The 12,115-nt window shown below is 36.7% G+C and overlaps 1 protein-coding gene across 1 annotated transcript in view; it reads left to right on the forward strand.

Annotated features, from left to right (window-relative positions):
• Positions 1-7,784, forward strand: part of LOC135218542 (very long-chain specific acyl-CoA dehydrogenase, mitochondrial-like) — a 303,617-nt gene extending 295,833 nt beyond the window's left edge. The window contains exons 10-11 of the mRNA XM_064254915.1: positions 4,871-5,083; positions 7,215-7,784. Of these exons, the coding sequence (XP_064110985.1) occupies positions 4,871-5,083; positions 7,215-7,352 (351 nt within the window). The 3' untranslated portion in view covers positions 7,353-7,784. The remainder of the gene's footprint in view (positions 1-4,870; positions 5,084-7,214) is intronic.
• Positions 7,785-12,115: the final 4,331 nt, after the last annotated feature.

Here is a 12,115-nt window from a genome sequence, read left to right on the forward strand (position 1 = left end):
ACTCACTCCTCCCAGAGCATTGATTCTTGGCAGTAAACTGTGAGGGCCAAGGAGACTAAGCATAGATCACTACTGGTATGGAATGTGATGCCTCTCCCACTTTGAGGAGGCCAGATACAAAAAAAGACACGTCTTAAAATGTTAGGTCAAACAAGGCTTTGGATAAATCCTAAGGAGGCCTGGTCAATCTTGAGTCAAATCCCAATTAGTAAGATAGACTGACTAAAATGGCAGTAGTAGTTCAAGTAGCCTGGTCATTATTCAGGTTAGCACCTGGTCATTATTCAGGTTAGCACCATTGAGTTGTCAGCCCTATGGCTAGTAAAAGATGACAGAGATACACAAAAAATCTCATAAGACAGAAATATGGGTTTCATGTAGAGAATGAACTTTTTGTCACCCTTGATAAACTGCTGCCACATGCTTTGGTAAAGGTAATTGGCAGAAACTATGTAGGGGATTGCCATTGCTAACTGAGTGCCCCTGAGAACCTCTCTTTCTCTTAGACAGTATATAGTACATTTGATAAGATTCCACACATGGAGATGCAAACCTCCTGAATAGGAAAATTCTTTTGGTGTTGATGACAGGATTCAGAAGGTCAGTAAGTCAGTCCTGTTTTGTTGAGACAATCAGTCATCAAGTTTGGGGAAGCCTGTAACTAGACCAGTACATGCCTTAGAAGACTGAAGGGTGGGAAGGCATAATTTTTTTTAGGTTGTCTCAAACCACCAATATTGCATTCACTGCCTAAAGGTGAGACAAGCAACACAACAGCTAAATCCATAAGTGATGTGTCCAAGCCATGATTCAAACCAGTCCTTGTAAACACTAGAAGAGCTATTCAGAGACCAAAGCAGAAAACAGACTGAAATACTCATCTTCGCCACTGGAATTCTTGGGATGATGAATGAACTTGGATGTATCCCTTAATCATCATCATCTGTACAGAATCCACATTCTCAGTCTAGGAAGTGATCAGATGAAGAAACTATCAATGGCTGAATTCTGTAATTGGTCTCCAACCCCCCCTTTGGCTATTGAGATTAGAAAGATATGAATGTAAAACTTTAGCAATCCTGACAGAACTTCTAGATAGCCCCCTTTGCCAACATGCAGGAGACATTGTCCTTGATGTGCAGCTTCTCATGTTCATGGGAAATGTATTGAAGACAAAGAAAAGTAGTGGGGACCTGCTGTCCTGGAAGATTAAGTAATAGCTGATCCAAACATGGATAACCAAGTCTCCAACCTGATGTTTTTATAAGCCTGCCATAGTGACTGTAGGATAGGTCTCTGGATGGGATAGTAAAACCTGTCTTCTAACCCTTGAAGCTGGAGACTTCTGTTAGATGTGGCCACCTAAGGTATAAAAAGTGAACAGGAAATCTTTGGCTTTGAAGCTTCTTGGTGGTCATGACCATACTGACAGGGGAGGAGAGCTGGGACAAGGAGGACAAAGACCATGGAGTAAACGACTGCAGATACTACCTGGAGAGTGAGTATTATGGTAGGGTGACCGATTCCAAGCCCTTGGCCTGGACTGCATTGAAAAGGATGTCAGTGTATATGTAAGTTTCTCCCCAAATTAAAATCAAGGTGCTGAGAAACAAATTCCCATCCAATGATTTAGAGATTACAAATTTGGCAGCCAGCAGCTGGAGTGGTCCTTAAATGCCTCATTCCTCCTCTTCACCTCCATGTTCGACAGTTGAGATGTCAAATGAAGATGAAGGGTGGAGGCACAATTGGATAAGGTGAGACACTGGCTTGTGAAACCACCTCCACCTGGGGCTTACCATTAGCTAAATAGTGTTGGCTTGGATGAGGACCTACCCTTTGCTATTGAAAGGTCAAAAGTTTTAAAATCTGACTCCTTGTCCTCTTAGAAGCTCTTTTCTTAAGCAGATTTGAAGAGGGGCCATTTTAAGAAGCTGGGGTGATTCAGAAATCCTTGGGTGCATACATAGACTATAGTGACCTGGTTGGAGTCACCACATCAGGGGAACATAAGGCCTTAGTTAAGAAGAGTGCTATGGGCACCAAAGAGAGAGATCACTGAAGGAAGCAGTAAAAGGAGGGGTAGAAGGAAATTCCTGCACCATAATTTTCAAAAAGAAACTGGTGAGAGCCCTGAAGAGTGCACAAAACAAGGAAGAAGTATCAAACACTTAGAAGTTATGGATATGCAAGGAAAGCTTAGAACAGTAACGGTAACGTTAGAGAAGGAGGTGACCGATTCCAAGCCCTTGGCCTGGACTGCATTGAAAAGGATGTCAGTGTATATGTAAGTTTCTCCCCAAATTAAAATCAAGGTGCTGAGAAACAAATTCCCATCCAATGATTTAGAGATTACAAATTTGGCAGCCAGCAGCTGGAGTGGTCCTTAAATGCCTCATTCCTCCTCTTCACCTCCATGTTCGACAGTTGAGATGTCAAATGAAGATGAAGGGTGGAGGCACAATTGGATAAGGTGAGACACTGGCTTGTGAAACCACCTCCACCTGGGGCTTACCATTAGCTAAATAGTGTTGGCTTGGATGAGGACCTACCCTTTGCTATTGAAAGGTCAAAAGTTTTAAAATCTGACTCCTTGTCCTCTTAGAAGCTCTTTTCTTAAGCAGATTTGAAGAGGGGCCATTTTAAGAAGCTGGGGTGATTCAGAAATCCTTGGGTGCATACATAGACTATAGTGACCTGGTTGGAGTCACCACATCAGGGGAACATAAGGCCTTAGTTAAGAAGAGTGCTATGGGCACCAAAGAGAGAGATCACTGAAGGAAGCAGTAAAAGGAGGGGTAGAAGGAAATTCCTGCACCATAATTTTCAAAAAGAAACTGGTGAGAGCCCTGAAGAGTGCACAAAACAAGGAAGAAGTATCAAACACTTAGAAGTTATGGATATGCAAGGAAAGCTTAGAACAGTAACGGTAACGTTAGAGAAGGAGGTGACCTTGACCAACACTCACATACAAACAATGGAAGCTACCCTTTGCAAAGTAGTCCCACATAACACAAAGAGAGCTCCATAAGGGAAGCACCTATGAATACATTATAATGCACACAACACAAACAAATAGTATAAATGTTATGACAAAAATACATGAAATAAGCATATTTTGTGACCTAAATGACAAAGTTGCCTAGTCCTGGGAGAGAAACACAGAATGATGATGCTACCAAGTTACACAGAATAGGTTCTAGATTACTTCCTTGGGGAATGTGTAGTCATGTGCATTTGGCCTCCTTTGTTTCTGGATTAGGACATGTAGTGTAACTTGGATCTTTTGCACAGGAATAAGGCCATCTATGATCAGCTACTCTGTATGACCATCATAAGTGGGGAAGCAATAACAGTGTTGGCTTTATTAAAAAACAGTCACGTTAGTATGACTTTATTTTGACATGCAAATTAACTGCATTTTATGTTTCACTTGAATTGTTGTCAGTATGATTGCAAGGTGATGGTTTTTAAAATCTTTTTCTTATATAGTTCTCTGTTCATATTCGTCTTGTCTATAGAACTATATAGTTCTCTGTGTTGATATTCATCTTGTCTATAAAACCAGTTTTGATTTCTTCAGTTTCACCCATATAGGAAAAGGATAAACTGAATACATTTGCTCATAATTCATGGCAATTGGGTAATGATTATCGGCTGATTTAAGAATGAAAAAGCAATTAGAGGGTTCAAGTGACTCATAAATCAAGACTTGAAGGTCATGAGGCAGAGGCTGTGGTAGAGCCTAAGATATATTAGAATGGTAGTTGTATAGTCCCATCATGGCATAAAGGTAAATGATACATTTGGGAGGTTCCAACTACTACATATAGTTTGTTTGTATGGTGTTTTACGGTGCATGGAACCAGTGGTTATTCAGCAACAGGAACAACGGCTTTACGTGACTTCCGAACCACGTTGAAAGTGAACTTCTATCACCAGAAATACACATCTCTCACACCTCAATGGAATGCTTGAGAATCAAACTCGCGGCCACCGAGGTACTACATATAGTGACACCTAATGTAAATTGTAAATAAGTCTCATTTCAGATTATAACCAGGTACTTAATGATAGCATTGTAAATAGTGATGACATTCTTTGTCATTGCTGATGCTGGTATAGCAATATTAAGTGTGGATTTTCTTGACTGATGTTACTGTTAGTAAGCAAATAATCTTGGACTTGATGTAAATGGTGTAATATGTTGCAGTAATAGGGAAGAAACTGTATCAGGCATCTTTTACATAATATAAATACTATTTAGAAATTGTAAAAGGAAACTAGAAATAGTAAAAAAAAAAATCACATATCTCAGATTTAAGAAGCAATAGAAGTTTGATTTCATTTTTGGTTAGTCAGGAACATCACTTAGGCGCCTTTCTTTTGTTTTAGTCATGAAAGAAATTTTACTGAAGTGAGTAATTCAGATAATTGTTAGTCTTGCTTTCTAAATAAAATAATTAAATATATTAAACTTAAAATACTATTGCTAGTACATTGATAGAATTTTTAACATATTAAAAATAAGTTTCAAGTGTAACTGCTGTTGATGGAAAGTCACTCAAATACTGATAAGCCTAAAAGACCATAATTCAAGCCAGTTTATGGAGGCATAAATGTTGAATACATTTTCACATTTTATTTTGGCTTTGACAGTAGACATTCAACTTACGGGTCTGAAGGAACTTAATAGAATTATCTGGTAAGAGAGAGTGTGTTTTTTTTGTGGAATGGCTGTTTGTGCTTAATGATTTGTTGTCCTTTACATTGCAAAATATAATTAAGTGTTCTGTAGTATAGCTCTTTTGTACTGTGCTTAGTTGCTTCGTTATAATCATACCAATATATATTTGTATTTCATTTTCAGGCTATAAAAGCTTTTGGGTATACTGCAGAAGGGATGTTGATGAAGTATGGAAAGACTGTTGTGGAGGAACAATTCCTTTTGAACAGACTTGCAAATTCTGCTATTGATTTGTATGCTAGCGCTGTTATACTCTCTCGTGCATCTCGTTCCCTGACTTTGGGTCATTCATCTGCTTCCCATGAAGAAAAGATGACAAAAGTTTGGATAAGTGAGGTTAGTGGCCACAGCACTTAATACAGCTAAATACTACTGACTCTTAGTATTGATAGTAAATAATTTTTTCAGTGTAAAATTTTTATTGATAGTAAATAATTTTTTCAATGTAAAATTTTTATAATATTTTAAAACAAGAATCATATTGATTTCGTGCTGTAGTAAGAGTTTCACTGCTTTAAATTTCAGCAGTCACTAATTGGAGTATGTAATAGTTTTTGTTTTGTACAAGTAGTACAGTTTTGGAGCAAAGTTCAAGATATAGGGATGGTTCAAATTATTTCCAGTATAATGACACTTTGAGAGTATACATGTTGGAGAAGACAACCAATATTGTAAAAACTAAACAATTTTGCTACATACCTGTTGTGAGATTTAGTAAGAGTAGGTGGATGTTGTGAGATTTAGTAAGAGTAGGTGGAAGTGAATTTTTAACCAAATTGAGCTGCTATTCTATTTTAATATTATTAGCAAATACTTTTTGAATGGGAGTGAAAGTTTAAAATGTTCATTTATGTGAAATAAATCATTAAATAAAATAATGTACACAAACGTGAAGGTACAGAATAGATCATAAAGTGTAAGGTACAGAATAAATTATAGTGTAAATCATAGTTGTGTATGAATTTTTTTGAATAAACATTATTCACACAGCTTTTAGAATAACTGATTTTAAGCTGGTAATAAATCCTCATTCCTCTAAAGCATAAGAGTAGAAGACATGTCACTGGATGAAAACTACTAATTGTGACAGCTTAACAATTCTTGTCAGAAGCTTTTACACAGGAGATTACTTTTATATCAAGTTATACACAGTGCTAAGATGTTAAAGATACAAACTTAGGAAATGTTTATTACATTTTATGGATACCTACTGGCAAATGCAGGTGTTATGTAAAGTGAATGCATATGTGTTTGTCTGCCAATCATGCCTAACGTTCTGTTAAGAGATCATAATTACATAGAAACTCTCTCTCTCTCTTTACCAATTTATAGTAGTGTGATGTTAAGAGAGCAATATTACATATAAATCTGTATCAATAAGAAATATTTTATTCAAATCTTCATGTATGATGTAGGGTAACATGGACCAGTATATGTTCTTTGAATAATGTGTAAAAAAATTACTAATACTACATATAACATCATTTAAGGATAGATGAATGAAATAATACATACATGAAGTGGAAATACCACCACAATTGAACCAGATAATCCTTCCTTTTCTAAAAAATGTCCAAGGTTCTGTGCCCATCAAAACTAGAGATTTAAGAGAATCTTGGACTCAAAAGAATAAACAAATGTGAAATGGCCACTGTGTAGGGGTTTTTGATATGGACACAATATGGACACAGTTGGGACAGTATGATGGAAAAAGATTTGGATATTATTCAATGAGACTCAACTTTTCCAATCTTATGTATTTCCTTAATATTATAGAATGGAAACTTCAATTTTCTTATCACTATAATTCTTCAAAAAACTTATCCTCTTATACTAAACTTAATACTACCACGACCCCATGAAGAACCTAAACCTAGTTCCTAACCCTAAATTTATATAGTTTCCTCCATAACTATCAAGAGAACCTTAACTAATTAAACCTTGCTGTCAATAAATCAGAAAGCAAATAGTATTATATTCTTTACTTCATAGTTTTTCACTGTCAGCATTAACTTCATTAACTTTTTCACTTCTTGATTCACCTCAACCAGTCTTAACTTTTTTTTCTGTCTCCTCTTTGGAGGTGATCTCCACAATGTAGTATCACTTAAGGCTTCCAACTGAGCCGAGAGCCCATCAACTTTTTATAAACAACTCAACTGTCCCAACCAACAGGCCTTGTTTCTGGAATTTAGTTTAAATTTTTCTGTTTATTCTGTCTAAACATTACACTTTCTTGCAGAAGCTGAATGAACCACAGATGTGCCTTTGGGAATTTATTCTCAGTTTCCTTCCACTAGCATCATATTACTTCTTTTCATGCAAAATAGACTTAGAATACAATTTTCTTAAGAGCTTATGGTACTGAATAACTAGAAAAAATGTTAGTGAAAGGTGAGCTGTAATGTAGTAACAGTGAAGTTTTTGAGCTAGAGATCATGTTTCACACCATTTTTCTCTTTTCCAGGCTTCTGATCGAATTCAGCTAAACTTGACAGCTATCAAGTCTTCAGTTGCCAATCAGAACTTCAAGAATTTGTCTGCTATTTCCAAAGAATTGTGTGACCAAGGAGACATAGTAACTGAGAGAGCTCTAGGGTTCTAAATCTTTTGAAGATAGAATTTTATAGTTAACCCATACTCCTCAATTTTTCCATGGGTGATTAATTAAATTTTATTTTATGGTTTTACCTTTGCTCTTTAACAGATTATCATATTTATACAATGCTGATTAATAGCATTTTCAACTGATTTAAAAAAAATAGTAATTTAAAAGTTTTTAAGAAAGTACAACATAACAATGCAAATACTTTTTAAGGAATTATCCTTTAATTATTATCCGCTGTAAACTGTATATAAAAATTTATCCTTAGGATATTCTCAGTTACCAACTGTATATAAAGTAATGTACAGTACTTAGTTTTATATGCACATAATAGTATTAAGTATAAGTAAAGTATATTATAACAAATTTGTATGCATGTTTTATGATTAATTCATGTAAGGGACTGAAAATTTGCAATAAATTAGTTATTTAGATCAAGTTTTATTTATTCTTCAGGTATGTTTGTCCTTCAGTCTTTTTATATTTCTATAGCTTTGGAATATCAATTCATAGAATTGTTAAAAAATTTTTGTGTTAGCAGGATGATAACTATTAAATGTTGTAGATTATGCTCTTTGAAGCCTGTTGACTGATACCTATAACATTCTTCTGTCCACTGACATTTGGTAGGCCTGTCTCTTCGCTGCAAGAATTTTTTTTTTTGGGGGGGGGCAAGTAGGCAGGTGATGTGGGGTCCCAATGGGTGTCCACTTTGATGAATGCATGGAGCCCCACCAAGTTCTTCTGCGACTTACACCTTCCTGGCTGTATCATATGTCATTTTCGCTGGCCTTATTTGTTAATGCTTTACAGACGTCAAGGGGGAGGCTCGGTCTGTTGGGTCTTGAAAAATGTCTGCTGGAATTGCCAAGTACTGTCCGTAGAGTGCTTCTGCCGACGACGCGTTGATTGCTGCATGTGGGGAGGTTCTTAGACCCAGTAAGGTTCATGGCAATTCATTTTCCCACCTCCCTCATTGCTGCTCTCAAAGATCAGTGAAACTGCTCATTGCTTCTGGGTTGTATGCTGTTGTGTGTTGTATTTTCATCCCTAGACTGGCAGCGAGGGCGTGACATCGGTAGATGTGAAGTAGTGTACTTGGGAATTCTGTAACTGCTAACCTAGCTTATTAAGGCTCTTGCACAATTTTCCGCTGTCTGTTACTTGATAGGTGTTACCTCAGGCCATATGATGTTCTGATTGATTACTATTGTGAAGAGGTACATATCTGTGTACCCCTTGTAGGCGGGTAGGGGACTTACAGTGTCGACATAGATGTAGGCCAGTCATTGCTGTGTTTTCTGGAACTTGCCTATCCTCATTTGTGTGTGCCTTGTTACTTTTGACATGTGGCAGTGGAGGCATTCTCTAGCCCACTTTTTAACCCTTAAGGGGAGTGAACATTGACGAAAAAATCGAAGAATAAAAATTTTTCCTGATATTTCACAGACTCATACATTTCTCGACTATATTCTCAGAAAATTTTACTGAATAATTTGCAATAGTTTTGGAGTTATGAGCCAAAACCGTAACCTTACTGTCATTGAGAAAATTACATTTTTCATATAATATAATAACTAGTATACCGGTAACAATTTCAATTAAGCTATCGAAGAACAATATCTAAATGCAGTACAGGCAGTCCCCGGGTTATGACGGGGGTTCTGTTCTTGAGACGCGTTGTAAGCCGGAACATTGTCAAAAATCCTAAGAAAACCTTACTTTTAATGCTTTAGGTGCATTCAAAACTATGTAAACTGCATTCTTATTGCATTTTTCATCAAAAAACCTTTAAATATTGATTATTTTGCATTTTTGGTGTCATATTTCATCTGCCAGATCAGCATTTGTAGGTGTCGTAACCCTGGAACATGCGTCGTAACTCTGGAAATAATTTCTGATGAATATAATTGAAAAGCGTCGTAACCTCGGAACATCGTAAGCTGAGACTGTCGTAACCCGGGAACTGCCTGTATATGGCAACTCTTATGGCAACTATATCCTTAGGCACCCACTTAGATGGGCCTGGAGGTTGGGGGGTGGGATGGGGGGAGGTTTTACTCAGTCGCTGCTGAGAACTCAATTACCAAGACGTTCCTCTCACCCAACCTTGTCATTTCGCGGAGCTTTTTTTTTTTTTTGTTTTTTTTTTTTTTTTTTTTTACTTAGCAAGTCAATTTTTTTACTTCTCTTGGCTTTTGAATACTTCTTTGTTCGGTAGAAACCATGCCAAGAACAAGAAAATTTTAACATCTGCATTCCATAAGAGAAAGAAAAGACGACATTAATATGAGGGTACTGACAGTCAGTGGTCTAGTGGGCGGGGCAGATTAGGCTACCACTACCCAACAACAACTACTGCCACATCCATCTACCTCTCGTACTGAACATATTCAGGAAGATATTTTAGAAGAGGAAACAGTTCATCGGTACTTATTACGAGAGAAATTGTTCGAGGAATTGATGAAAGAAGGAGAGAATAAGAGTGATGAAGAGTGATGGATGATTCTCAAAACACTGTATTAGTGTGAAGAGGCTGAGATAACTTATAAATTTCAGATATAAATGCAAGAAGAAACCCCTTTATCACTTTAAAATGGCGCCTGATGTCATAGAAATGGTTATAGTTATTCAACACAGAAGATGCAAATGAAAGATTGCCTTTCCAAGAGAGAGGAAAGAGGGGGACCAGGAGCCTAAATATATAAAATATAATGCAATATACATAAAATAATAATCACAGATAAAGCAAATATGATAAAACATATCAAATATGTCCTAAAAACCTCAAACTGTGTGACAGCAAGCAAATAAATGGATAGATAAGCAAAAAAATATTATCATAAAACTTTGGAGGCCGATATCTTAAAACTAAACTTATCGACCTTCAAATGGAAACTGTGACGTAACGAATTCACCTGTCTTAATGAAACAAGAAGCAAATGGAAGCTAAATAAATTGTCTTCAAAACTATAGAGAATTTTTTTTTTTTGTCCCAAAAAGAATTTTAATATTCATTTTTCCAAGAATCCAAGATTTTTCAAAAATTGAAAAATATTTGTAAAAAATAAATTTGAAAGAAATTGGAAAAAAACACACTTAATTCTAATATATAATTATCTGTCTACCACATATATCTCAGCTCTTAGGTTGCAATAATTACAGCCGATTTTTTTTTTAAAAGAATATTTGGGGGGTGGGGGTACCAGCGAATCGGGGTGGAAGAAGGAAAATATGGATACAGACCTTTTTGCTATACATAAACTAAACCATGTTCAAAATTTCAAACTGATTCATTAAAAAATGCGGGAGTTATTAATGGAAAACCATTTTTTCAAATGCTTCCCTTAAGAGCTGGGCTAAAAAAAAACATATGCAGCACCCCAGGCAGGGAAAACTTTGAGGTCTGTCAATTAAAGAAAAAACACATCAATGGAAAGAGGAAAATATGCAAATGCACATGGTGTGAAATAAAAAATAAATTCTCCCTTCCTTCCACGAGAAGTTGAAATAGTGCATGTATATACTAACCCCTTGTGTGACCTCTTTTACAAGACAATCATAAATTTTACGCAGTTATACTTGTTTTTTCTGATAAAGGATTTTATTTTATTTTGTAAAATTATAATAACAACTCACACAATATCAAATTGGATAAGAACTAAAATCGGTAACAAATTCCGAGTATATTTGTTGTAAAATATTTATGTAAATTTACTGAGATTGAAGATGAAGTAAATTTTTAGATTCAATTTTTTTTTTTAATATTTTTGTGCTTTTCTTTATAAAATTACAATTATAACTGACATACTATCATGAAAGATGGGAACTAAAACCAACAGCAACCTCTGGGTATATTTATGAACAAGTAAAAAGACATCATGGGAGGAAGAGAAACCCAACATGCCCAATGAAGTCAAGATCACAACTAACTCATGAGCCATCTACTTCATTGATCTTAGCCAGTCAGAAAGTTTCCATTATGTATTAAATTAATGGGGTTTAGAAGCATTGGTACCTGTTTCCCTCCTGATTCCCCCAAAATTGATGCCACATAATATTGATAATGCTCACCATGAGTGAATCCGTCCACCACCCAAAACCTCTTATTGCTACTCACATGAGGGTATCCGTTGATTAAGGGTTAATGTCTGCCTTCATTCCCCACCAGATATACCTCTGACAATATTCGGGCAGTGGATCAGCCTGATGGGTGGGACAGGTTGTGGGCAAGGTTGAAAGCTGTCTCTCTCAACCCAAACAGTAAATATGGGTGAGGGTGGGGTTCTCCCGCCAAAGTTGCTGCAGGTCCATGTCATCCTTTGGCGCCATGCTATTTTGGGATATGATATCCTGATCTGGACAGTGTTTATGAAGTTTTGGGAAAGGGCGCCCCCTGATCCCAACTCCTTGACGAGGTGGGGGGCTTAGGGATCCACAGCAGAAAGAGTATGCCCCTTTTACGTCTACACTCTCTGCTGTGGATCCAACTTAACATTGGGACCTTTAACTCCTTTACTCCTCCTCTTATAAATTTTCACCCTTCCCTTCTTCTTTCGTTGACGACCTTGGCATGGTTTTGGACTATTGAACTGACTGCTCTTTTAACTTGATGGAGGGTGGAGTTGGACGGCATGCCACTCCACCCGTAAAACTAGAGTACCTGACGTGGTCGAGCGAGGGGAAATTTTTATGTCAAGCCATGCCCACAGTGCTGGGTTCAATCTCATGGGACTGACGACCCTTAAGGCACTGTGGGTATG

Source organism: Macrobrachium nipponense, chromosome 9 (genome assembly GCF_015104395.2).
Source record: "Macrobrachium nipponense isolate FS-2020 chromosome 9, ASM1510439v2, whole genome shotgun sequence".
Taxonomy (NCBI): domain Eukaryota; kingdom Metazoa; phylum Arthropoda; class Malacostraca; order Decapoda; family Palaemonidae; genus Macrobrachium; species Macrobrachium nipponense.